The sequence below is a fragment of the Panthera uncia genome (assembly GCF_023721935.1).
Source record: "Panthera uncia isolate 11264 chromosome B2 unlocalized genomic scaffold, Puncia_PCG_1.0 HiC_scaffold_24, whole genome shotgun sequence".
Classification (NCBI taxonomy): Eukaryota; Metazoa; Chordata; class Mammalia; order Carnivora; family Felidae; genus Panthera; species Panthera uncia.
This window is the reverse complement of record NW_026057580.1, coordinates 69,801,458-69,829,386: the sequence shown is the minus strand read 5'-3', so window position 1 is coordinate 69,829,386 and position 27,929 is coordinate 69,801,458. Positions and strand designations below refer to the sequence as shown.

Below are 27,929 nucleotides of genomic sequence, written 5' to 3'. Positions count from 1 at the left end.
TGACAGCAGGACACTCCGGAGAGGATGGTTTGCTACATTAGCACTCCCTGCACAGATTGTCTTTGGGGTAATGGGAAGCACCAGAACTTTGAGCTAGATGGTCTGTGTTCAGATCCGGGCTCTGCCCTTTCCTGCTCATGGATTTTTGCATAAGCTCTAGCCTCAGTGAGGCTCAGCTTTCACATCCTGAAGTCGGGTTGGTATTGGTCACCTTTCAGGAGGTCATGAGAATTAGAGAAGAATAGAGAAGAAGCTGTTGTTATTATTCACTCCTTCCTGCTGCTCCTGGAAGCACTTAGCTTTATGTCTTTCTGGATAGCCAGACCGATTTCCTTCTACACACACACACACACACACACACACACACACACGCCCTCCCAAAGATAGGAGGAACTGGATTGTTAAGAGCGCAACGAATGTTGGGGCACCTGGGTGGCTCAGTTGGTTGAACATCCAACTCTCGATTTGGGCTCAGGTCATGATCCCAGGGTCCTGGGATGGAGCCCCGTGTGGGGTTCTGCGCTGAGTGTGAAGCCTGCTTAAGATATTCTCTCTCTCTCTCTCTCTCTCTCTCATTCTCATTCTCATTCTCATTCTCATTCTCATTCTCTCTCTCCCTCCCTCCCTCCCTCCCTCCCAACGTCCCTCTCTGTCTGCTCCTCCCCAGCTTGCACTGTCTAAAATTAACAAAACAAAACACACATAGCCCATGAAATCAAATGATCTTGGTGTGAATCCTAGCATTGCTGCTAATTAACTGTAAACCTTGACAAGTTACCTAACCTCTCTGAGCCTTCATTCCCTCCTCTGAAAACAGGGATAATAATAGTTATCTACATCACAGAATTGTATGGCTTAATACATAAAAAGCACTTAGCACAAAGCAAAATGCTAAGCTGATAGTTGTATAGTTGTAGTTACTAGTAGTGATAGTAATATCACTACTATTGATCCAGTGGGTTGATAGTAGCTGTGTGTGTGTGTGTGTGTGTGTGTGTGTGTGTGTGTGTGTCTGCCTGCCCCTCCCTCCCTCCGTCCTCCTCATACCCATGCCTCACTCAGGCACACATATCACATGCAGCACACACACCCACTTGATCTTTCCCTAACCGCTCCCAGCCAGGTCGCCTGCCTATTTAGCCCTCTCCTCTCCTGATTTGAATCATCACAAAGACAGGAATATAGAATTGCTCCGTGTCTTGGTTTTTTGTGGTGGTGTTTTTTTTAAGGTGTAAGTTAATGACAGGATCATTGTTGAGGAAGCTAATGTCAAGGCAATTTAATCTTTGGATCTTTGGGATGTATGTAGAAACCGGGGCTTTCGTGACTTTGTGTAAGACATGCTGTGAGTTTAGGTTTGTGTATTAAATAGAAGAAGAAAAATGCGTCTGTTCAAATGCTCCCAGTATTGCGGGTTTAAGTTGAATAGATTATTATCTGGAGGAAAATTCACATATAAATTAGACTGCGAAGAATTCATAATTGTTGCAGTTTTCATGTTAATTATTTCATGTTAAAAAATTGTTACTGCATAAATTAACACATTCTTTCATGGTGAACATATTTTAGAAAGATTTGTTACTTTAATAACTCTTTGTGTATTAGAAATCCCAGATGCCTGTACTAATTAAATATAATCAGATTTTGGATTCAAAAAGCACAGTAGCCATTCAACACAAACAAGGAGGCAGCTAGGTTGACAAACACAGTCAGGAAGAAGCAGATCCCTGTTTCTTTCAAATTTTGAATTTCACAATTCAGAACTGTGAATTCAATTTCTGTCCTTCCTTTGTATCACAATGACTGGGGATTATCAGACTCAGAACACCAGCTTTCCAGCTCAAGGGCTCCTGCAGAATTATTAATCAGCCTCATCTGAGGCCTCTGTAATCCAGTGGCACATCAAGGCTGATCTCGCCATGAGATGCCCTCCCTCTGCCCCCGTCGGCACATGCGTTTCTTGTTCTCCGTCAACAACAGCATTGCAATTCCCACACAGTGTGCTGTGACCTGAACGGCAAATGTCAGGGAAGGGGAGGTGGGCGGGGAACCCTTTTAATCACTGAATTTAATCTAATTCTTCCCAGACGAGAGGAGCAAACCATCCTTTGACGAAAAGCAAACCCTTTCCAAAGCAGCCATTGTTTTAAGGACTGTGCAGGAAACTTGTTTGTTTGGACTGACCCTCCCGCCCCCGCCCCCGGAGTTTACGGGCTGTCCCGAGGGGCTGTCTGGGGAGAGCCTGGGGCACCTCCGGGCAGAACGTCCGGCCCTCAGCCGGGTCAGAGCCAGCCCTCCCCGCCGAGCCCCCCACCCCCACCCCTGCTGCCTGCACCGAGCCGGTTCTGCCTAGTTTGGTACATTTCTGTCACTAGGCAGGAAAGCGCTTCATTTGTATTCTGCCGCTTACAGCCCAGGGCTTCCGGCATTTCCGAGAGGGGTGCTTTGTTTATCTGCGGAGCCACCGTGGGTCATTCTGCCCGGGAAAGGGAGACGGATCTGACCGTCCATTTTCCTCATAGAAAGGACTTGCGGAAAGCCAAAGATTACAGTGAAAAGAAAGGCACTTTAACGCACCCTTGCCTACTCTGGACTCTCCTTCAAGATTAAAACTGCAGGAAGGGGGTGCTCTCACTCCTTCTACTCCCTGACAGTCCCGGGGGGGGGGGGGGGGGGCGGGGAACAGATGGGACCCCGATAGGCCCTGATCACTGAGCCCGCTCCCCTCAATATCTGTCCTCGTTCTCCGCACTGGGCAGTCACATGTTGTATTCCGTGTGGGTGTCTTTCCCCTTTGTGCTGTCTTGGGCAGAGCAATTTGGCGGTTGTTTCTAAATGGTCAAGAGCATGTCCTTGGTCTCTGCATCCCACGTTTCTTAGTAATCAGCAAGAAGGAAGCAGATGGTCACCCTCTGTGATTTTAAAGTGTGTAAATAGGAACTGCAGACTGCCATCAAACATCAAAAATGTCACTTGGCTTCCTCATCTTGCTTTGCTGGCAGAAGGAACTCCTTCATTTGCATCATCTGGATAATCAGGGACAGGCAGTGCAGATGAAAACTGCCCCACATTGTGAAGCCTCCGTTTCTTCCCGCTGAAGGAAGGCACACAGCCTTTGCAGCAATGATGTCAGACTGAACCAGGCCCACTGCCCCTTCTGGAGGTAGCTGGATTCCTGGAATGATTTCTGGGTTCAGCTGCATCCCAGACATGTGTTTCTTACTTAGGTCCGAGTTCTCACCACCCTGAACAGCAGCATAGAGGTGGTTCCAGAGCCCTACACACAGCTTTCTTGTCTTTCATTCCGCGTAAAAGTCCACAAAGGTAGTGTCCGTCCTATGGGAATTGTGAGTCAGAATTTTTATTCTGATGCTTCTTCTCATTTGGCTCTCAGAAAGCTGGAAGGATCATTGGAATTACTCAGAGCTTTGGTGTTCTAGAATAGCTAGCAAGGTTCCTTCTTTCCTCAGTTCTACCCAAGATAACCACTTCCACAAGCCGGCCCAGCCCGGTCTGTACTTTAAGCAGAGTCTTCTGGATGGGTCTTAGATTTCCTTCCTGAGAGTAAGAGGACCAAATGCCCGTGATTTCAGGAGAGGCCAGTGAATTTCATTCTCTTGTGCCCCCAGTGAGCATTATCCTGGGTTGCCACTGGTCCCCACTGGGAGGAGGGTGGTGGGGAGACAAGCAGCCAGAGTGCCCTCCCCTCCCCTGCTGGCTCCCCCCCCCCCCCCCCCAGATGGCAAAAGAACTGTCACAGCCTGCGTCCTGTTCTCCTCCGCACAAGGCTCTGCTGTCCTTCCCAGTCCATCTAGCCGCCCGCCCTTCCTTCCTCAACTCCGAGATGCCAGGACTCCTGCCCTGGCAGCAACCTCAAACCCAATCTCTCTGGAGGCTGGATTTGCTCCCCCCTGTCTAGTTGTTCTGATTGTACCCCTTCTCTGTCTGGTCCTCCATTTGGGGCTTCCCTCGGGACTCTCCTCACCCCTCTTAGCCTGAATATCCCTTCCGTGGAGGCAGCCACACCAGACTTTGGATCTGTGCCCAGCCAGCCAAGCCTTGTCTCTGTGGTATGTTCCAGCGCTGCCCCTGGCCCTTGATGCGTGTCTTCCTGGGCCGAACTGCTTCTTCCTCCACCCACACCCCTAATGGGACAGCACTCCCCCCTCCCTCCTCCTTACCTCCTTCCTTCTCAAATTCCCTGCTCACTATATGCATTGCAGAGGGCACATCATATGAATTCATTGTACCCTTTACTTCTCCTTTACTTTTACTTTTAAAACATGGTGATAAGACCTTATGAATCTATAGTAGAAATTTCAACAGCGTGTGTCAGCAGGAATAACTGGAAAACACACAGTTGTATTACTCCAGACACGTTTGGGAAATTTGAAAGTCATTCCTTTGGCCTAGTATGAAAAATCTTGAGTTTTGGCTTTGCCCAGTTTTATTGGATTTGAAATCCTTGTTTTGTTTGAATAACCACTGAGTTCCAGGTCGGGTCAGCTTTGATTTCACCTCTCCTACAGGATATCCTGTCCTAGTCCTGCCTTGTAACCCCTCCCCACCAATGTAATCAGCTTCCTGTTACTGGCATGATTTGTGATTTCTTTTCCGTTATCCCTCAGGGTAACTTTAAAGTTGAAGTACTGAATATTATTTAATGTTGAATGCCATAATTTGCAGAGCTTGTGACTTCATAATTAAAGAAGACCCTGGATGGATCTTTGGTTCAGAAAAACGGTGTCTGTGGTTGAAGCTAATGCCTTTTCCCCTTGAAAACACTATTAGGGCACCAACGTATTCTCTGCAGGAAGGATTTGGCTGCTTTTATTCCACACTGGCTTTGCCTTTTCTACCTTGGCCCAGTTTTTTAGCCAGAGGGGAAATTTTCTGAAACCGGGCTATGGAATCAGTGGGGGGGGTGGGGGGGGGGTGGGCGGGCATGGCTTAACAGTCCAACTCTCCACCAAGAGCCAATAATGTGAGCTGGGCCCCACCCAGGCCTGTCCTGGCCCCTGAGCTGAGCCTCTCCCAGGGAGCAACATGGGGCACACTGCAGCATTTCAGCGTGGCCACCTCTACCCAGAGACCCCATTCTCTGTGCATTCTTTCCCTCTCTCCTGAGCCCTCTTTCTCCCAAAGCCAGCACCACAGTCTGTTTAGCTCTCTGTTGGATTTGCCTGTGAGCTCTGTCTCCCTGGCTGCCTAGAAAGGCCTACGGCAGGAGGTGACCCATGCTTGGTTGTCTCAGGAGCCCCTCCCACTGCACTAGGGACTAACTGGAGGCTCAGTAAGTTCTCAGTAATTGATTGATGAGCACACTGCGTTTTCTTCATCCTCTTTTCCTCTCTTAAAGTTTGGAGAGCTTTGGCTAACCTGATGCAACTCAGTGCCTTTACATTACTGTCCAAATAAAATAATAGCTGGCATTTATTCAGGCACCAGATGCTGTGCTGAACCCCTTACATTGTTTATAATTCTCACCACAACCTCATGAGGTTATCATTGTCCCGATTTACAGCCATGGAGACTGAGACTGGTGGAGGTTTTAAGTGGTCACCCAGTAAATTGAATGTGCAAGCCCGGATACGCTGACTCAGAAACTGCTTTCGTAAATGGCCACCCTGGGCCTTCCACAAATGACCCCTCAATCCCAGCGCAGCCCACGGGTGGGCCCCTTTGCATTGTCACTGAAAAGCATTTTCTCCCTGATCCCTGGCCAGCTTACATACACTTAGTGCAGGAGGTAGACTTGGGAGCAGAAGTCTCTGCCATCTTCATTTGAACATTTCTAATGCCACTGCCGTCATCTTAATGCTTGAAGATGCATACAGTATAGTAAGTAACCAAATCAAGTAAGAACTATTTCTATCTGAGACAAAGAAAATAGACTGCCTGACCACTAGGGATATAGGACCGTCATTAACTGGAATGGAGCCCGGGGTTAGGATGCGCCATCCTGACATAATGAGTTTAGCTGGCCTTCCTGTTTTCACTTACACACCAAGAGCATCCGCTCAGACTGTCCTAGAGTATGGTAAGGATGATTTTATTCCTATAACACTAAGGGTGGAAACAACTATTAGTTTGCTACACTGCCGTGTATTTACTCTTCTCTTGTTTGGGTTTGATTTGAATCTGTGTAAAGGAAGAGAATTTCTTTGGCCGTCACAGTGTTAGATATATTGCTAGGTTGACCCTTTAGCCAGATAAAGATTTGTTGAGCAGTTGCTCTTTAACTAGCCTTAGGCAAGGTCCTGTCGAGGAATCTAAGTATAAAACATGGTCTCTGACCTCCCAGGGTTTACATTCTATTTAAGGAGATAAAAAAATAACCCATGCAGAACTAGCAGAAAGACATGCTGGAGACGTGGACACAGCCGCACGGTGTATAGTGTTTAAGCACTCGGGCTCTGGAGCCAGGCTCCCTGGTTCAAATCGCAGTTCACCATTTCCACATGTCCTTTGGCATCTCATTTTACCTTTCTGTTTAGTTTTCTCATCTGGAAAACAGGACTGTTACTGGTATGCACCTCCTGCATGTAAAGCACTTAGCGTGATGCCTGACACTTAGCAAGCCCTCAGTATGTTTAGCCATTATGGTGGATATTACTGTCAAGCATTAAACCGTTACTCATAGCATCGGCTCCAAGTGCATGGGAGAGATCACTGAAGGCTGGCGTAATCACAGGTGACTTTATGAAGAAGGTGGGACTTGAGATGAGTAGGCTTCAGCTATGCAGGTGGAAGGAGAGGAGATGTTTAGAAAAAGCTAACAAGAAACAGGTATGATTATGCCAAGTGCAGGGTATAGGTTCCGAGAAAGCAAACCAGACTAGAAGATGGGTTTGGGGTAGCAAGAGCCAAAGTGGAACAGATAACATGGGTATGAAAAACAGGTGGAGGAGTTTGCCTTCATGCAATTGGGGGGGGGGGGGGGCGCACAATGAGGTTGGGGAGGAGAAGGTTATGAACTCATTGGTTTAAGTGACTCGTTGAAAGGACAGTGATCCAAAGGCAGGGCACCATGACAGGAGGACTGATCAGAGGGATGAGGACCCAAGACAGATTTCAGCAAAGAGCTTAAATAAGAAAGAGAAAATTTGAGAGACATGTCAAAGAAGAAAACAGGAAGCCTTGGTGATATGGGGTGCCTGGCGGGCTCAGTTGGTAGAGCATGTGACTCATGAGCTCAAGCCCCATGTTATGCATAGAGATTACTTAAAAAAAAAAAAAAAAAGAAAGAAAAAAAAGAAACCTTGGTGATGGATTAGCTCAGAGGTTTAAGGAAAGGGAGAAGTCCCAGCTGGCTTTCAGGTTTTTTCTGCTTTGCAGCCTGGCAGGATGATGATGTGACCCCCAGAAAAGGGATAGTAGGAGGGAAAAAAAAGATACTCCATTTGCATCCTAAAATATTATAGTGAGAATAAACTTTTTAAGTCAGGTCAGTCTTTTAGTAAAATTTTTTACCTAATACAAGAATATCCTTTATAATAAAATATCTTATGCATAGTAAGATGAATTGGTAAAATGATGAATTTAGATTCATAGTTAGTTGCCACATTTGAGATAAAGGTGAGACACCCTAGAGGCTTTGTCCCTTAGACATTTGCGAATCAAAAACTGGGACTTCCGAGGAGAAACAGTCTATGTAGTATTTCCAGCCCTGTTCATACAGAGATGATGGGCAGCAGAAGTCATGAGAACCTGTGTTTGTTCCCCAAGGGAGTAAACAGGGTGGGAGGAGTCCACAACACCGAGGCCATTAGAAAACGAGGATGGGGGCACCTGGGTGGCGCGGTCGGTTACGTGTCTGACTCTTGATCTCACGGTTCATGAGTCTGAACCCTGCATGGGGCTCCTCGCTGACAGTGCAGAGCCTGCTTCGAATTCTGTGTCTCCCTCTCTCTCTGCCCCTCCCCAATTTGCACTCTCAAAATAAATAAACTTAAAAAATAAAAAAAGAAAATGAAGTATGAAGAAGAGCCTAAAGCAGAGACACAAGAAAGGCTTGGGAAGGAAGGAGGGACATCGGGGAAGAATAAACTCAGAAAAGATAAGTAATTCATTTCCCATAAAAATGTTTGAGCTTTGCAGTTTTGCAGTATGCTATTTTACTCCTTTGTTGCTGAGATTATTGGTATTATTCAAACCTGAAAAGTGTGCTAAAAATAGCACAAATGTGACCAGAGCCACTAGTTAAATATGATGTCAGAGGTGACAACAGAAATATAACTTAATCCGATACTGATTGCTGATAGATGCCCATGGGCCTCGAAATGTCATGATGCTTCTTGAGAGTTTTGAAAAGTCGAAATGCTCTTCACATTCTTTCTCATCGTAAATCGTTCTCGAGGTAATGCTCTGTTGTCTGCTACATTTGAAAGACAAGGAGAAACAGTGAGGTGGGATGTCATCATGTTCTGCTCACAAGCCCCAGTGGCTTCTCATCACACTTAGGATGGGACCCAACGTCCTTAGTGGGCCTTGCAGAGCCCCGTAAAATCTGTCCTTGTAGCCCATTCTATCATTCTTTATAGCATTTGTCACCATCTGACATATATCACGGCCACTCGTTTATTTTGTCTCCTTCCCGGACTAAGCCGCATGCTCCATGAGAGCCAGGGGTTGAGCTCACTGGTGGCTCCCTGGCACTAGGTACAGTGCCGGCCACAGGGGAAGAACTCAGAAGTGCTCATGGTAGGAAACAAGAGAAGACAAAACCAGCCAGCACTAGTGGGGTTTCGATGTTATTTTGTGGTCCAACTTTGATAACCGAATAAATCCACAACCCTCTCCTTCCTCATACCTAAAGCCCGGAAGACTCTTAACCTGATTTTACATAAGGAAGACCAGGACCTGTGAGTGTGAGCGATTGGCGTCCGGTTACCCGCTTTCCTGTTCAGTCTTTTCGGAAAAAGATGTTCCACTGCGTTTTGCTGTGAACGCTCCCAAGGCCCCTGGCTACCTTGTCTTTTTGCTGATATAATCCCCACCCCGAGTTGCAACTCCAGGGATCTAGACCCCCTGCTCCTCACAGAGCAAAGTCTGGGGTTCCCTCCGTCTGAGACAGATTCGCTCCACGCTTCATTTGGCACTAAAAACACAGGTTTTTCCGGGTGTTTCTAAGTGTCATTAGTTTGTGACAGATGCTTTTCTACAGTAGTCGGCAGTTGTTAGACCCTTATAAGGGCATCCAGATGGAGACAGACAGTGACACTGGTCACTGAGGACAAGGAGAGGACCCTCCAGAGAGCAGGGAGCTAATAATAAGTAAGGAGCTGTGGCAGTTCAGGCTGGAAAGGAAGGCTGGGAGGGCTAAGCATCTGTCCAATTACTCATTCACCACCTCTTTAGTTTCTTCTGGGCACCGGGCACTGGGCTCAGTACTAGAGATAAGGTGGCCATCCGGAAAGACCTGCTCCTGCCCTCAAGGACAGTCTCTATCTGTTGGGAGAGGCATACTTCAAAAGTATTCATTTGCCCTTGAAAAGTAGCAGCCACAAAGAACAAGACGCTCTGGCAGCACAGCACCAGGGAACCTACCCCAGTCTTAGTGTTCAGGTGGAGGTTCCCTGTGCAAATAACACTTAGGCTAAGAGCAAAGGAGCAAGAGTTCGCCACGGGAGAGGGACGTCGGCAAAGGGAACAGCCTGCCCCGTGGCCCTGCAGCAGGCAGAAACCATCAGAGAGGGGCAATGGACAGGTTGGAGATAGGGAGGAGCAGGAGGCCCAGGATAACAAGAAGAGGCTGGACAGATAGGGAAGAGGGGCCAGACTGTAAATGTGGGCCCAATGGGAAGGCCATTGCAGGAGTCCAGACAGGTGAGCGAGCAGGCACAGACCAGAGTAGGGGTAGTGAAGGCACACAGACACACTCTCCGGAGTGAAATGGACTCAACATGAAAAGTGGTGAAGCAGCAGAGGTGGAAGAGGACTCAGGGAAAATGTATGGCGATGGGCAGATATACGCAGCATCTGAATGAGGGGGCCTTGCGGCATTCTGGTCTCATCAGCTAGGCGGTTGACAAGGCAAACCGTGGGGAAAGGTAAATTTGGGATGTTGCATTGAAAGGCCCTTTGAGGCCTCCCAGTGGAGAGGCTGGGGAGAGAATCCGATATACAGGTCAGGAATTCAAGAGGGAGGGCCCAGCAGGTGATACAAACGCAGGTGACATTGGGGTCACGAGAGAGGTGGAAGCCAAGAGAGGGAGTCCAATCCCCTGTTGTCACACCGAGCTCATGACCAGTCGGTTCACATCTCAACAGAATTTAGAGAAACAGGATTGAGATGTAGGTGCCTGATGGCTCAGCATGAGGCTCACCGGTCCTCACCACGATTGCAGGAAGGTAAATGGCAAAAGTGCAAAGACATCCTACCCAGAAGGTGGTTCCAGGACATGGGCCCCAGTGGCACACCAGGTCAGACTTTCAGCAAGGGCTTTATCCTAAGAGGTACAAAATCTGCAGACACTGCCTAGGAAACACTCAGTGGAAAAGGCGTTTCAAGTCCATGCATTACACACATATATATTACATGCACCGTTTTGTGTGTTGGCTTAAAAGAATCCTAAACTGTTAGAGTAAATTCAGTAAGAAGTAGAAACTAGGGCAATGATGAATGATAATTCCTATATTTTTTAGTGCATCTAAACATTGAACAAGTTCACAGAGTGTTACGTGATCCCAGTGACACAGATTATCCTACCTGCCATAGTTTGCTATTCGAATAAAACGCAAAGGAAAGGAAATTGCATTGGCATCTGAATCCTGCTCCCAAACAGGAGAATTTCAAGAAGAGCGAATCAGCTGGTTACATAACAGAGCCAAGTTCATCATTGTATAGGCCTCTGGACACTGTCTCCTTTTTCCTACAAATCCATACTGCTTAGAAGACGTCTTTGATCTTGACTTTCTGCCTGTCAGAACTTTATTTTCAAGGGAAAGGCAGTGTTTATACCCAGGAGATTGGGAATTCCTTCCAGGTTTCTGAGCTTTCTTGACTTCACCTGAGGAGAGAGCCTACCACAGCCCCCAGCAAGGCCGCCTGTGGGATTGTGTAGGTGGTATTCCAGACAGCCCCAGCAATGCTGTTCTCATAGGCCGGGGTCTGCAACATGCAGCCTGCCTGGATAGAGACACTCCCACGCCCCCACCCACCACAAACCCCGGGTTGAACTCTCTCCCATTTGGGGCTGCATCTCCTTAGAGATACCCTCCCCAACCCACCACTGCCACAAACCGGGGGTTGAATTCTCCCCAATTGGGGACTACATCTGTACCCTCAGGAGGTGGGAAACCAAGGTGAGCGGAAATAGAGGTAATGAGTTGAGTAAAAGAGCGAACATCAATCAGTTCTTTTGTTGAAACCATAGTTAATGACTAACAGATCATCGCTGCTTTAATTTATTAACCTTTTGTCTGCCTTGAAAAGGAAAATACGAGTTGTCTTTAGAGAAGCTCATTTTGTCAACAGTGGCTGCTATTTTAAGATTGAAAAGAAGTAGGAGAAATTGGACAAAGATATTCTTTCTTTTTCTTCCAAAATGTAGTAGGTGTAACTAAACATATTGCTTATCTCAGAAAGAAAACTAATGCAAAATAAGTTTATTTACGTAAGCCCCTGCTACTAAGTCTCAAAGCACATATCCACAAATGGTTTCCTATCAGAGATCGATTACAGCCTTTGTCTGAACCTACTTGTTGAAGGTTTACATATTACAATTCTTGCTGTAGATGATGTAATGAGAAAACAACAAAGCCGACTAGCACAAATGGCTGATATATTGACATTTGGGTTTGGTTTTTTTTTCAAGCTCACATTATGAAATCTTCTCTCAGAAAATCCAAAGTGACTTTATCCAAATTTTGAGCGGTTTACTGTTAGCATCATACACACCTTCACGAATGTTGAATGATTCCAAGAAGGGAAGAAAGGCTCCTTTTGTTTGTCATTTTATTTACAGGAGTCGTATCTGCACAAGGGAGAAAAAAAAGTTCTTTTTGCTTTTAGAGATGGACATAGATTTCCAAGCCATTTGGCTCAAGAGATAGTTTAAATAGGAATGAATTTAATATACCTTTAATTCTCTGAAATAAGAGAACTCCAGCTGAGGTTTGGTCCAGGGCAAAGTCTGTTCTCGACACTGAAGAAAATCTATCACATTAATCCCAGCGGCTCAGAGTCCAAAGCTGCGTGAACAGAATGCTCGAGGGTAGGTTCTCACACAGAAGAACGCTTTGAAAGAAACTTTAAAAACAAAATGACTGTTCAGAGAATACCAGGCCTTGTGTGGAATCATGCAGCACTTAAGGAAAGATAGAAATAATTATGCTTGAGAAACACAGCTAATTAAAAATAACTCCATGCATAAAAGGAAAAGAAAACCATAGAATAACTTCTCTGCTCCAGTGTAAATGTGAGATGCCACATAATGAAATAGTAGGATTTTTTTTTTAATTTCATTTCACACTGGCATAAAAGAGATGGAGAGGAAAATTATATTGCCAGAAAATGCCAGGGCAGATTTGCTAAAGATGTTATCATGTACTGTGTTTAAAACAAAAATCTAATTGCTGTAATTTATCATACCTCTGGTTATTAAAACCATACTAATTTAAAGATTTTAATTATTTGCCACTTTTGCACATTGTGACTTTTCATAGAAGATACCACAAAAATTTCTGATTCTGTCAGCCTTTGTATGGTTTTTGTAGGAGCTCCTATGTAAAATTAACATGCTTTTAACATACAATTGTGTTTATATCAGTAACAAAAATTCCTTGTGTTTTTCTTTCAGTTTGTTCAATGAGATATCTAGAACTGCTTTATAATTGCTGAGCCTAATACGTGAGCGCACAGGCTGCCGAATCAATTTTAATTCCCCATACACACAACTGGCCTTATAAAGAACAGCCTTCCTTTTAGATTGGAGAGAAGATTCTTTTAATGATCAGAGAAATTTCAAAGAAAAGATTCTCCTGACTGGCATGAATTTGCTGCTTGGTCTTGAGAAATCAGACTCCTAAGATAGTCACTGAGGCAAGACTGCTCTTTGAAAGCAAACATTATTAAATAGTACCCTCTCGGGCTGGTAGGAGAAAGGTTGGGCAGTAAACAAGAGATCATATAGTACAAAAGAAAAAACTATCCCAGAAGTAAAGATGGCCACTCTCAGGGAGACAAGGTGGAGGGAAGTAGCCAAAGGCAAAATCATTTCTCTGCTGTGGATATAGGAGGCCATAGAGCCCATTTCAACAAAATACATGGCTACAGTAAATTGTCTTCACCTTGAGACAATCACGGTGGTTTGATTTGGTTTTTATGTACCTCGTAAGAACACACTCTGGTCCTTCTATATCAAAGAATTCATGAGAGTAGCATTATGATTTAATACTATATATATTTATTAAAATATGACATAATTTCAAAGCAAAAGAAAAGACGTATGAAATGAGTTCCCTAAATCACAGGTCAGCCCCTTATCCAGACCAAACCTGTGACATTCAGTGTGATCATAGATTCCAGTTTCTAGAAACCAGAGCTTTAAGGAGCTTTGAACTCCCAACCCTTTGGTGGGCAAATTAACATTAAACTAGCTTGCTTAAGGTCACAGAGCCAGCACTAGACCCCACAGCTGCTCAATTGTAGTCAGTTGTACTCCATTTCCTTATTGACCACTTTCTCCTCCTCCTCTATGAACTTGCTCCTGTGAAAGTGGTTCCTAGCACTCTTCCTCCCCAGCCCCATACCCGGTGCCATATGCTTTCTGCCTGCCAAGTAATCAATCACATGTTCTTTCTGCAGGTGCAAAGTTCCCCATTAAGTGGACGGCCCCCGAAGCAGCCCTGTACGGAAGGTTCACGATCAAGTCTGACGTATGGTCTTTCGGAATCTTACTCACAGAGCTGGTCACCAAAGGAAGAGTGCCATACCCAGGTAAGGGCGGGACCTGGCAGCAATGGGCCTCCGACTGGATGCTGTCTCAGCACCATCTGGGGACACTTCTCAGTTTGCCTTCTAAGCCCCATCCTCAGCTTTCTGCTGTGCACGAGTTTAAAGAACACGAACAGGTATTTAGCCATGGGAAAGCAGAACTGGGAGCCACCATGGACATCATGCAGGCAAGCAGCTACCATGCACTGTATGCCAGGAGTCATGTGAACAGCAGCTCATATGAGGTTGCAGTCCACCCCAGTGCATGGAATCTCTCCTCTCTCAGTAGGAGTGTGCATCCGTGGCTCCAGGAGCAGAAATGTGGCTGGCAGAAACTCAACCCAAATCGAGTTTTCAGACACTTCCAGGAAAGAGATGTGCTTTTTGATTACACTGTAGCATTGACCCATGGAGTGAACCTGGCGGGAAAATGCCGGGACCTGTTCTCTCTGCAGGCCCCAGCTCCAGATGGCCATAGAGAGCAGAGGCACATGCGAAACACAGTTTAGAGGCCACTCACTGCCCTGTGCTGAACAGTCAAAATATGCCCTAGAAAAACAAGTGCAACATAAAGAAATTAGAGATTCTTAGGCCCTGGAATTTTTCAGGATTGTCAGATTCATGCTTTTCAAAGAAACCACAGATTTAGGTTTTCCACACTTAAATTCATTAATTTCGACAGATGGTGACATAAAGGACACTCGTGCCATTTCACCTCCATGCTTTAGTGGTTATATTACAGCACATGGACAATCTGCTTTCTGAAATGTTAAGGACATATTTTTCAGTTACTGTTGAGTGAAGAAAGAACATAGCTCCCCCTCATTCCCTGCCTAAGAAAGGAGCTTTAAAAAAAAAAAAAATAGCCAAGATAGAAACGATAGTGGAGATTAATGAGGAATTGAGGTCTTTTGCAAATCCTGGGTTTGTAATTCTATCTTTGCAGTCAGAGGAGACAGCGAGGGCAGATTAATTTGTAATCCCTTTGTTCGTTTTTATGATTATTTCTGGTCATTTTCAGAGAATGCAGAGAAGCAAAGAGGATCTCTTTTCAGGTTGGCGTGGCCTTGAGACTCCTAGGAGAGTCAGGCTGGCACAGAGACAAAATGGACAAATTTCCGTGTCTCTGAAGCGCCAGCCCTGGGCCTTTCGAGATGCAGGTGGAAGTCCGTTCTCCTGCTGCGGGGGCGGCTCCTCCCAGCATGCACCAGTGGACAGGCTCTCCAAGAGAGCCAAGCAGTATGCAAGAAAGGGCTGCCCGAGAGGGGCCTGGAGCACAGCAGGGGCGTTTTTGAGTTGCTTCTCAAGGGGGAAAATGTGCAGGTCTTGGGATTTTGAAGATAAAAGGCATCTTTTTTTTTTTCCCTTTTTTTTTTTTTTTTTTGGCCTGAATTTTGAACGAATTTCTCCCTGAATCCCCCAGGTTTACGGTTGGGCAGTGTGTTGAATGCAGTGAAGGGGAAAAGGTTAATGTTGTTTTGCATTTCGTAAAGGCTTTCCTTTCAGTGATACAAAGCCGCTTTTTGTTTCTCAGGGTTGCACACAGAAACCCAGACAAAGGCGCAGGGGCTGGGGCCTCAGGGAAGGCAGGCAGGTGTGTGCTTCTAGGGAGAGTCTTTTACCAAGTTTGGTTCTAGCATAAAGAAAAAGGCCTTATTTTAGAACTCAGACTAGGGTTCATTCATTCAGCAGAGCGTCGGTGAGTGTGAACTGCACCGGGCATCTTACTCTACCTAGGAAATGAGTACAAATAAGACATTTCACACTCTCGGGAAACTGATTAAAGCCTTCCTGGAGTGAGGCACTGTTCTGGTTGCCTGGGATAGAACAATGAGCAAATAAACAAATGTAGTCCCAGCACTCATGGAATTTACAGTCAGATAGATAAAAGATGCATCAAATCCAGGAAGACATCAGTCTTTCCTGCTACTTATCTATTATTAGAGGAAATGATCCTCAAGGAGTGGATTACTTGGATTTACTCCCTGTGGGCCTCGAGTCTTAATTCTGATAGTGGGGTCAGGGGCACCTGATTCAGGTATCTACAGAGGGACCTTTCCCTCAGAATCCTGTGAGGGTGGCAAAGGAGTTTGAAACGAGAACTGTGTACTTTATTATGCATAGTTCTGTACTCTGAGCAGCTGCTGACGTGCGGAAGGCTTGGAGAGCTGCCCCGAGTCTGTGAGGGTAAGAGGACAGGTTCTGTCTGGGAAGCTTCATGGAGAAGGAAGCAAGTAGGGCCTCCTCCTCAAGTCAAGGAAGAGGGAAGAAGGTTCCAGACAAGGACCAGCATGCGGGAAGGCAGCAAAGCCTGGGACAACGGTGCTTGTTCAAGGAGCTGCAGGAATAAGGAATTTGAGGGCCATGACGTGAAGCCTGGAAGTGTGGCTGGAAAGGCCCGTGGCGAGGGCCTCACGTGCTACCACGGGGAGGCTCTGGGGCCTGGCTGGTCGGCAGCAGTGGCCAGGGGAGCTTTGTCAGCAGGCGAGTGGCCTGAGCTGCCCCTTGCCCACAAACAGCCACAGAAGAGTGTTCCCAGGCCCGTTCCTAGCCATGGGTGCTTCTTGGGTGTTTTTCTTGTTGTTTTTTAACGTAGTTATAATCCTATTTAATTGGACTTCTGTATCTTACAGTAAACCCTTCTTGAGGGAGAGGCTTTTACAGAGGAATTCCAATTACAGGATTATTACCTTAATGAAGGATAACAGTTCCTAAGGCACAGCATCATTAAGCTTCATCCAGATGTCACTGTGCAAGGAAGGACCTTCCTGTCCACATCCTCGGTGTTGGCATGGCCGAGTCAATGTGTGCCAAGGCATGGCTTCTCTGCCGCACCGAAACCTCGTGTCTGTTGGTGGTACCCGAGGATAGAGTCCCAGTGCCTGTCCCTCGTGCCGACATCGCAATGTAGAAATTTTGCAGTTGGCTACGGTATATTTTTAAGCAATTCCTTTTGCAAGAACGGTAGGTGGCGGTATTTTCCTGAATTCTTTCACACCTGAGAATGACCTTCTGTCACCTTCACACAGAGAAAAGGTACTTTGGCTGCACGACGAGGATGAGGTCAAGGGAGGGGAGATGACTTCTCCGTGGGCTCATAAAGCTTGCCAGGCATATTTGCCCAGCACGAGAGAAGTTCCAGAAGGGAGAATCAGAGAAGAAGTTTAGAATGGAGTATGTGAGGGGTGACCCCATGAAGAGCAGAAGGGTTGAGGAGACAATGAAACATGGGCCGCCTGGTCGGTTAGCTGGTTCTGAAAAAGGAATGGATTAAAAGGACAATCTCAAACTGAATGACAGCCTTGGAGCCAAAGAAAAAAATACGGAAGTGTGACGCTGAGATTAACAGGGAGGTAGCGGACAGGAGTCGCACACACCACCCTCCCAGACAAAGGTTGCTTCTGAGATTTGCCACAGAGATGCACACGGTTGCAAAGAACCACTCAGTTTTACAGGTTCCCTGGGAGCAGCCTGACCTGAAAGCATTCTAGGCCCAGCAGTATAACTTGCTTTTCTGTGAGCCAAGGTGCAGAACCATTCTTTGCGTCAAGATTAGAATGGAGTTTGTACCGATGGGGTTGTTTATGTGAGAAATGAAAACACGCACGTAAAAGGAGTTTTCTGGGGTTGATGCATAAAATCAGAGTTCCACATTTTAAGCCGTCATGTCACCTTCAAAACCTCCCTCACCTCCTCCTTTTCCTCTCTGCCTCCACTGCCCTGTGTCAGGCTGTCATCCACTCTGCAGTGACCTCTTCGTGGGACTTCCGCTTCAGTTTCTCCTCCCCTCCACCCGTTCTGTCACTGTCACCACCAGGTTGTTATCCTAGAAAACAGAGACCCGGTTATCTTACTCTCCCAGTTAAAAATGTCTGTGGCTTCCCTTCACCTTCCAGAGAAACTCCAGAAGACTTAGCTTTGCATAGTCCTTAATAACCCTTTCCTTGAGGGGGAAAAAAAAAATCTCCCGGAGTCATTCCACATGCTCCACATGCTTAATATTTATTGAGCACCTACTGTATGCCAGGAACTGTTCACACACCAGGAGTACAGCACTCAGCCTACAGACAGAAACTCGTGCCCTCACGAGTGTTTATTCTTCTTGGAAGAGACAGACAATGAACCAAGATAATAAGCTGACTATGTTCGGTATTGGCTGGGTGGTAATAAGCATGGAGAAAAATAAAGCGGAGAAGGGGGTGGAGGGTGGCATCTGAGGAAAGGCCTGGAAAGAAGCAAGGCTAGCCAGGTAGCTGTGTGGCAGGGAGTCTTTCTTCAGAGGATCCCAGAGACAGCGAGGCCCTGAAAACAGGAGGCCAGTGCGGCTGGAGCTGAGGGAACAGGAGGTCTGAGAGGCCCCCAGGTAGATCAGATGGGGCCTTCCTAGGTGCTTAGTAGGACTTTAACTTTCACCGTTAGTGAGATGGGGAGTCACTGAAGGGCTTGAGCAGGAGTGACGTGATCTGACGTGAGTTCTCTCTCGCCACCCCCAGCCCTTCCCTCTGACCTGTGAGTCGCTCTCTCGGCTTCACTGCCTGCCTCAGAATCCTTCAAAGCCCAGCCCAGCCCAGCCATCGCCTCCTCCGTGTAGCTTTCTTCGTGTCCATACCAAGCGGCTCGCCCCTTGTGCTCACTTCCATGATGCCTGGTACATCTCTGTCAAAGTCCCTGACCGTGTGTCTGTATTTCACAGCAGCTCTGAGCTGCCAAGGGACAGGAGCTCCTTTATATGTTGCCAGTGCTCAGCAGTGTCTCCCCATAGTAGACTCTCAATAAGTGTAAGCATGTGGAGCGATGGATGAATGGATTGATTGATCGATGGATAGATGGCTGGATGTTTCAATGGATGGATTGATGGACGGATAGTTGGGATAGCAAAAAAAAAACAAAACACAGATTATGCCTATGAGGTTTTTGAAACAAGGTTTTTTAGTTTGGCTGAGAACCTTTAAAGCCTTCAACTCTATTCCATCATCTCCACACGTAAATATAGCATGTATTGTCCCAGCCACGAGATAATCTCTGTCCTCAGAGTTGTTCTGGGAAATGGACACTGTGGTCAGTTGAAACACCATGTTCCACCCTGTTCTAGGCAGAGTGTTCTGGCCATCCTGTGCCCTGGCTCTCAACTGAACACCTGCTTTGTGCCTTTGGCAGGATCTAGCAAAGCAGGGTCATTTTCTTAAGCACATCACATTTGTCCGTGCATTTGAAGCACTTTCAAATCTTTTAAATAAGTGACAGCTGCCTGGCTTTCATGAATATATCCAGTCACCTGACAATGGCTCGAAGAGGCGAAGGAAATTAGTGAAACTAGAAGCCACCTTCCTTAGAGAATTAGAAATCCTGCCCTTCTCCTCCCTCTGCCCCACTCAGATGCCCTGAATCGTAGACATACATTCCTCTGTGTTCAGCAGCCCATTTTCATCACCTGCACTCTTACTGTTCCTGCTGTGCTCAGCATGCCGACAGAGCAGATTTTTCTTGGGGTAGGAAGTGATTAGACTTTCCAGCAGGAAAATGGGAAGCAGAATGAAAACTGTCAGCCAGGGGTGCTTTGCCCTCTGCCCTCTCCACGCCCATCCACAGTCCCCAGGGCTTCTCCTTTCAGCTCATGACGTTCCCCCAGAGAGGGAATCCTGCCTGGATGCCCAGGAGTCATGTTGCCACCTATCCTTACAAGATTTCTCTCAGCCAGTGTGGCTGGCGAGGGAAGAAAGGAGGGGAGGAAAATGCAGGTGGAGAGGGCAGCCGGAGAGGAACTTTCCATTCCTGAGCCCTGCATTCTGCTGCCCTTCATTTCAGCTGTGTTTCCATGGCCTTCCCAATGGACACCCTCACCCCCTTCCTCACTTCTTTTCTGGGACAAAAGAGTTCTCAGCACTGCGTGGTCAACTTTAAAATTGTGTATCATGGCACCTGAGTAGCTGTCACTTCTGTATTTACTAATATAGCAGACTTAATAAAAACAGCTGCCCTGGGCGCCTGGGGGACTCAGTCGGTTAAGTGCCCGACTTCAGCTCAGGTCATGATCTCAGGTTCATTGAATGTAAGTCCCACGTTGGGCTCTCTGCTGTCAGCGTGGAGCTCACTTCAGATCCTCTTTCCCCCTGTCTCTCTCTGCCCCTCCCCCGCTTGTGCTTGCTGTCTGTCTGTCTGTCTGTCTCTCTCTCTCTCTCTCTCTCTCTCTGTCTCTGTCTCAAAAATAAACATTTTTTAAAAATTAACTAAATAAATAAATAATAAAAGCAGCTGCCCTGAGGGTATCTGGTAAAAATGGGGCAAGAGAAACAAAACCACTCATTATTGTGCCTTCTCAATGTCACTCCTTTATTTTCATTATGCTCTTTGATCAGCATCTGTCTGCCCTAAATTTGTACTTTGATCCTTCACCAGACCTGACGTGACACATCCTGATTGTCGCCCAGTAAGACAACTAGAGCATGTGACGGTCTGGTAGCACAGACTCGTGCTGAGCAAGCACCATTAGCATAGCTCTCCTTCCCCTGGCATTAGCACAGCATTGCTCAACAGACACAGACGAGTAAACAGAAGGAGATTTTTACAGGGTTTATGCAGAGAAGCAAGGGGGAGCCTCTGACGAAAGCCTTATGCACAATACAGCATAATGTCCTTTGAATGAAAAGCTCAGTTTGCAAAAGTAATCTTGATGTCTGATAACCTAACATCATGCCCATTGTTAAAGTGCTTAATTTTTCCATGGCACAAAAATCCAGGTTCCTGCAACCCATGGTCAAATCCAGATGCAGCCTTGATCCGGTAACAGGGAAAATCCCTGATGGTGCAGAGATGGCCCCTCCGAGATCCGTATTAGGAGGCTGCACAAACGGGAAGCCGTAAAGCAAAACCCTCTTCTGTCATAGAAGACCGTTTTTTGTCTTTTTTTCAAACAGCTAAGAGCACAGTTGACAAATGTTGACAATTTTGTTGACAAATGAAGAAACTGAGGCCGGGGGAGGTCAGGTCATCTGCTGAGAGACCCCGTGAGAGGATACAGAGTCAGAAGTAGTGCAGCGGCTCTGCCAGTGAAAATGAGGGTTGGTTTTTTTTTTCCTTCTCTAAAGAACCTAAAAGAAAAGAAGGAAGGGAGGCTCTACTGAGTTAATATGTAGCTTAGAGGAGAAGAATAGGAAAGTTTAAAAGAAGAGGAGGGAGAAAGACAACAAAGAGCAAAGGGAAAGAAAACACACACACACACACACACACACACACACACACACACACACAGGAAAATCGATAGTGAGAGTTGGAAGCTTGACCCTAATTCAGAAATCAGGAGGAAGCCAGCAAAATGATTTAGAAAGGACAATCTAGTCCTAACAACAGGAAGTGAGTACAGTCCACTTGGCTGCAGAGTCTCAGCTGTAGTGCTTTGGGCAGACCGACTGGAAACAATGCTCTCTCCTTGACCATGTCCGGGCAAGCCCGAAATCCGTGGTGACAGGAGGCCCAGCGGAGGATCTGGGGAAGAGGAATCTGAAAGCAAACCCTGGGACAGTCAGCAGGCCCCACAGGTTTCCGTGGACTGAGGACCATTAAGCAGTACCCTGTGAGGGTGGCCGTGAGTGGCCCATTTTCCCACGCCGTGAGAGGACAGGGGCCGCACGGCAGGGTCAGAAGACGACGGGGTTGAGGCCCCAGCCCCTGGGACCTCCTCCGATGTGGAGGTTGGGAAGCAGGGCACACACCCAGCTTTGCTTTGTGAATATGACACCTCCCACAGTCAGCCACGACTGGTGGTGGAGGCCACCCTCCCACTGAAAAAGGGTTTGTATTGCAGCCCCTACCAGGAAACGCGGAGGCCCAAACTGTTGATGACCGCATTTCCCTAAAACATGCCCGTATGCCATGTTTTAAAGCTTCTGTCTTTTCTCTTTCTCTGCTAGCATTCTCCCCACTAAAAAGGGAGAAAAAAGAGAAACAAATTCTTGAAATGATTTTTCAAAATTATTCTTATTGCTGAGGAAACTATTCTTTTCAATATGAACCCCCTTAATCCGGCAGTTGTTTGTATAGTAAAAACTAGCCTAAGCCTTGCTTGGCGGGCAAGCTCTCGATTGTGCAGGGTTGTGAAGGTGCCGTCCGCAGGTCAGCCGTGTGGGCTCTGGCTTACGGACTGTTGGAAAAGAGCCGATCCCGCTCACGCTGTCGTCACCAGCCGGTGTATTATCTTGTTTATCGCTTTTCTGGCAAAGCTGTCATTGGTATGTTTCGCTTTGGCCCAGTGTGTGGAATTGGTTACATATGGTCCCTGCGCTCTGAGAGGCCCAGGGAGAGGAGGCATGAGAAGAGAAGAAAGAGGAGAAGCAAGACAAGGAGCAGGCACGTGACTGCCGGCATGGGCCTGCTGGTGGCCTACGTGGGTCCCCCTGGCTACAGCCGCCCAGGAAGCAGGCTGTCTCGGGGGATGCTACAGGTATAGGGTCAAGTTATTCTTTTTTTTTTTTTTTTTTTTAACGTTTATTTATTTTTGAGACAGAGAGAGACAGAGCATGAACGGGGGAGGGGCAGAGAGAGAGACACACACACAGAATTGGAAGCAGGCTCCAGGCTCTGAGCCATCAGCCCAGAGCTCGACTCGGGGCTCAAACTCACAGACCGCGAGATCGTGACCTGAGCTGAAGTCGGATGCTTAACCGACTGAGCCACCCAGGCGCCCCGGGTCAAGTTATTCTATCTGCTGTGTCTGGGACTTGGGCTGAGCGCTGGAAAAATAGGCCTGACCCAAGTGGCCAATTAAACTTTCCATTGGCAGAGATTGGATTAAGAGTTTAAAGAAATACATGAAATCTTTCCATTTGAGTAGTTTGTTTTTTAATGAAATGAAACATTTACTGACCTAAACCCCACAGAGCAATCGGAGAATGATTAATTAAACTCTGTGGTACCATTTTGGACAGTCTCGAAGCCAGAATAAAGCATTAGAAGGCGTTTGGGGGCGGGGGGGTGGGGTGGGGAAACCATCTCCGGAAGGGGCCTGTCAGGCCTTCTGATGTTCAGACCTTCTGCCTGTCTTTCCTCCCAGTTCCTACAGGCTCCTGGCAGGGGCAGAGACAAGGGGGCATTTCTGCAGGTTTGGGTCATATGGCTTCTGAGAGATTATGAAACCAAGGACTGTAGTAAAACACAGAGCAGAGGCTTTAGAGAATGCCAGTCCTCACAAGAGATTACCCTCTCTCCCTCGCCTTTCTGGCCTGGGATGTACTTGTTCTTGCTGCCACCGCTCGGGCCAGAGGCTCCCAGCCACAACTCTCGGGCCCATATGTGCTTCAGAGTCAGACTTTTTTTTTTTTTTTTAAAGAACATGCATACAGTGCATGGACCATTCATTATATAACATCCCAGGAGAGTCTGAAGCAGAAGTCCGTACTCAAATACATTCTTATTTCTGTAGTAGGGTGTATGAATCAACAAAAATAGTAAATAGCCTCAGGTTTTATGGCCAGAATGAGGTCAGTTCAGATCAGTTGTGCTGCCAAGTGAATTACCAGCACTTCTGGTTTGCAGATCCTGTGGGATTTAGGGACAGTGGATAAGGAAATGCTGTCCCCTGCCCCTCACTCCATTTGTCCAGAGGTCTGCAGGACGTTCTCCTGGCAGCATCATGTTTTTCCCCCTTGCTTCCAGCTCCTCACCCCATCCCGAGTTTTCAAAATGAGTTTTCAGCAGTTGGAGGAGGATTTAAGCTAATTAGCCACAGAGCTGACCGAACACCCAACTGAAGAGGGCACCTGTGAAATCAGGCATGGCATGGAGGCAGGGGGCCCACATTGGTTCATTAAACCTCTCGCACTAAACGGGGCGTCACTCCCAAAACATGAGCAAGGTTATGCGAGAATAATTAAATTGAAAGCCTATTTCAACACAGCAGGAATAATATATGGATTTTATCACAAGAAGTTACAGTGGCAGAGAATAAGAAAGCATCCTAAAAGGGCTTGTACAGGCATGTGACTGACGGGGTCATGGCTGGCGGCCACAGGATAAACCCAGGTCCAAAAGTAACAACAAAACAAGAAGAATGGCAACAGACCCCAGAAGTCAGGACAAGGTTACGCCCTGGGCCCAGCTCCTCCAGAATTAAAGGAAACTGCTTCGTGTATATGCTATGGTCTTCTCGTTGTATCCCTGAGATAGGGGAAAAAAATCTCGGTTTCTGCATGGCTTGAAACCATATTTTGTTTAAAACAAACAAACAAACAAACCAGGTCAGAGGTTGGAAAGGATTCCAAATTAGACTTGGGGCCAAGGGAGCAGCCAAAACATACAAGTGCTTGGCAGGCGATGGCAGAATGCGATATGGCAGGAAAAGGAAGGAAAAGTAGAGGATAGTGTCTGGCAGTGATTGGAGTAGGGTCAGGGCGCTCCCCTCACCCCACGTATGGTATTTCCTGCTCTTGTCAGGAAGGCCAACGTGCAGGGAGGCTGCGTCCTCCAGAAGGGTTAGCAGTCTCCCCGACTGTCTCCTGTTTGTGCAGCCTGAGCTCGCAACATTAGGCAGTTCCCCCAGAGGGTCACAGAGGTCTCAAATGATAGATGGCCTGTCCAAGGTCATCAGTAAACACAGCCCCCGGAGGCGCCCTGTCTCCCCATGAAAGTCACCAAACCCCAGGGCACCTCGGGGTCGCTGGGCCAGATGGTACCCAGCCTTGCCGACATGATGGCAGATCTCAGCTGGGGGTGCGGGCTGGGGGGGCGGGGGGGCACCAGAAGCTTGCCCGGGCACAAGCAAAACGAACTTATGAAGTTTGTAAGTGGAGCTTCTAGATGCTATCAACATGGACAGTGTATGTTTCATTCCATGGATTTCTGTTTCTTTGCCTGCTTCATTCATATTTTTTATCAGTTTCACAGAATTGTAATTTACAAACAATAGAATTCAGCCATTTTAGGAGCACAATGAGTTTTGACAAACATGAACTAGTCACACCGCCATATACGAGATCTAGAACAGGAGTTGGCAGGTTATGGTCTGTGGGCCAAATCCAACTCCCACCTGTTTTTTCTTTCGTGTGTCTTTAAAGGGCTATTAAGAAAAATAATCTGCGGCAGAGATCGTATGCAGCCCACTAAGCCTCAAACATTTGCTATCTGGCCTTTACAGCCGTTGATTGCTGAGCCCTGAAACCGAAGGTTCCCATCACCCCTCAGTGTGCCCTGCAGCCCCTGTGCAGACGTTCTCCTCCCCTTACCCCTGGCGACCACCGATCTGCTTTCTGTCACTGTAGCTTTGCTTTTACTAGAACTTCACAGAAACGGAATCATACAGTATGTTGCCTTTTGTGTCTGGCTCCTTTCACTCACAATGCTTTTGAGATTCATCGGTAGCAGTTGCACATTTCCTGTTTATTTCTGAATGGAGCAGTGCCCCTTGAACCACGTGCAGGCTCAAAGTAGAAGGAAGGGGAGCGGCAGGGCCCACACTCACTGCCTTGTCTTGCAGGCATGAACAACCGGGAGGTGCTGGAGCAGGTGGAGCGCGGCTACAGGATGCCCTGTCCGCAGGACTGCCCCATCTCTCTCCACGAGCTCATGATCCACTGCTGGAAAAAGGACCCGGAGGAGCGGCCCACTTTCGAGTACTTGCAGGGCTTCCTGGAAGACTACTTCACCGCCACAGAGCCCCAGTACCAGCCTGGTGAAAACCTGTGAGACCTGGGTCTGCAGAGAGAGGCCTTATCCAAGAGGCTTCCCCGCCCCCTCCCCATTAGCTTTCAGTTCCGTAGCCGGCTGCTGCTCGAGCAGCGAGAGCCGTCCTGGATCAGATTGCATGTGACTCTGAAGCTGACGAACTTCCATGGCCCTCATTAATGACACTTGTCCCCAAATCCGAACCTCCTCTGTGAAGCATACGAGACAGAACCTTGTTATTTCTCAGACTTTGGAAAATGCATTGTATTGATGTTATGTAAAAGGCCAAACCTCTGTTCAGTGTAAATAGTTACTCCAGTGCCAACAATCCTAGTGCTTTCCTTTTTTTAAAATGCAAATCCTATGTGATTTTAACTGTCTTCACCTGATTCAACTAAAAAAAAAAGTATTATTTTCCAAAAGTGGCCTCTTTGTCTAAAACAATAAAATTTTTTTTCATGTTTTAACAAAAACCAATCAGGACAGGTGTTTGTTTTTTTTTTCTTTTTTATAAATATGAATATATATATATCTGTCCCTGTACATACACCACGTGGGTGCTAATGTGGAGACCATGGCCAACCCGGGCCATAAAGCCTCGGGACCCAGAGTGAGGATTTTACTGCCAAATCTGCGTAAAAGCCCTGGTATTACTCTGCACACCAGTGGCATCCTTTTTGGCTTTTGCAAAGCATGATCCTTTTTTTTTTTTTTAATTTAGATTGCACTTTTTTGGTTCATGATTGTACCTGTAGATGGCTGTTACTTTGATTCTTTTCAAAAGCAGCTCCAGAGCTGGATTCACAAGTTCTGTTTCCAGTATTTGCTTTGACTTAACTGCAATTTGGTCTTGAAACCTAAAAGCGTGTTTAAGCAAGCCAACAGCCAATAGCACCAGGGGAACTGGAAGGTGGATAACCACACGTACTTCTTTTACAAAAATATGAATGCTGAAATGTTTCAAACTTTTTTTTTTATTTAATAAACCTTGTAACCACATTTAAATGGTCTAAAACCCATAGCGTTATAGTCTTGGCAACCTGCTAAACTTTCTCATGCAACTAAAACTTGGGTGGGGGGGGTGTTGTACATTTCCCATTGTAAAATAAGTGTTTTAAACATCCTGTACTGCTAATGAAATGACTTTCTATATGTCCAAGAAGTCTCCGGTGGAATAACTATGCACTACTTTACATTTCATGGGGATGCACCAAAAAAAAAAAAAAAAAGAAAGAAAGAAAAAGGAAAAAAAGGAAAAAAAAAAAAAAAGTACTACATTTTTAGTTGCTGTTTGTACCAACCTTGAATTACATGTTTAACAACAAATCAAAAAACCTATTTCTATTAAGTTTTTAATACTGGGTAGCAACTCTGAAATCTTAATTCCTTTTTTTTGTTATGATTTATTTGTGAGTTTACATTTTTAAATTGTTTAACTTTCTTAATTTAGTAATTAAAAAGAGAGCATTTTACATTTGAATTTTTTTTTTGTTCATTTGTTTAAATCATGGAAGGTGCTAGAACAGTGACACTGCCCCACTGCCAGGTGGCAAGGAGCTACCTGGTGAATTTAGCCATTGTGCAATGATTTCCAAATGACAGAAACATTCAGAACACCAAGAGTGGGGACTTCTCCCCCTGCCCTGCCCCGCACCCCAGAAGGGTTAGGCTGTTGTCTAGCTAGTTCAGAGGATCATTAGAGCAAGATTAAGCATTCTTTAATATTTTCATCTACCAGACACTTTCGCTAACTGGAATTTTCTGTATCCCGCTTGTAGGAGAAAGACAATTTCAAGAAGAAGCACTGTTCCCCTAGAGTCAGTATATGTCTTTCCCAGTGGCCCTCTACATCCGTAAGCATGTCGCTAAGCAGGGAAGCAACCTGGTGTGGTAGGAGGGGCAGTGGACAGACTGCACCTACTATCCAGGCCTGGCTCTGCGCTCATTCAACTGTGGGACCTCGAACAGCCATCTGGCACCTCTGTTTAGGGTCCTGAATGCAGAAATGAAGGGGTCGGATGAGATTTGCGGCTGGTTCCTACAGATCTAAGACCCTGTGATTCGAAGATCACTGCTATCGTGGGATTATACAAGGAGAGTTTTTTTGCTGAAATAATCTTTATATTTAGAAAGGGTTTCCAACATTTAAAAAAAAAGGATAAAACAAAGGGATTTTCTGGCTAATCAATCAAGTCTTTATGGTATTGTTTTTGGTATTGATGCAGTTGCTAAATTGATAAAATTTCAAAGATCTCTACAATTACCATCACATTACTGGGCAATTTATTAACACATTCGAGATATTTTTAAAGACAACTTTGTTTTTAATCCTCACGTC

General features: G+C 46.4%; 1 protein-coding gene across 11 annotated transcripts in view; it reads left to right on the top strand.

Moving 5' to 3' along the window:
• The window catches only part of FYN (FYN proto-oncogene, Src family tyrosine kinase), a 211,614-nt gene extending 184,543 nt beyond the window's left edge, over positions 1 to 27,071 (top strand). For all 11 annotated transcript variants that reach the window (XM_049652942.1, XM_049652931.1, XM_049652938.1 and 8 more), the window contains 2 exons: positions 13,811 to 13,942; positions 25,404 to 27,071. In XM_049652942.1, the coding sequence (XP_049508899.1) occupies positions 13,811 to 13,942; positions 25,404 to 25,612 (341 nt within the window). In that variant the 3' untranslated portion in view covers positions 25,613 to 27,071. The remainder of the gene's footprint in view (positions 1 to 13,810; positions 13,943 to 25,403) is intronic.
• The last annotated feature ends 858 nt before the right edge of the window (positions 27,072 to 27,929 follow it).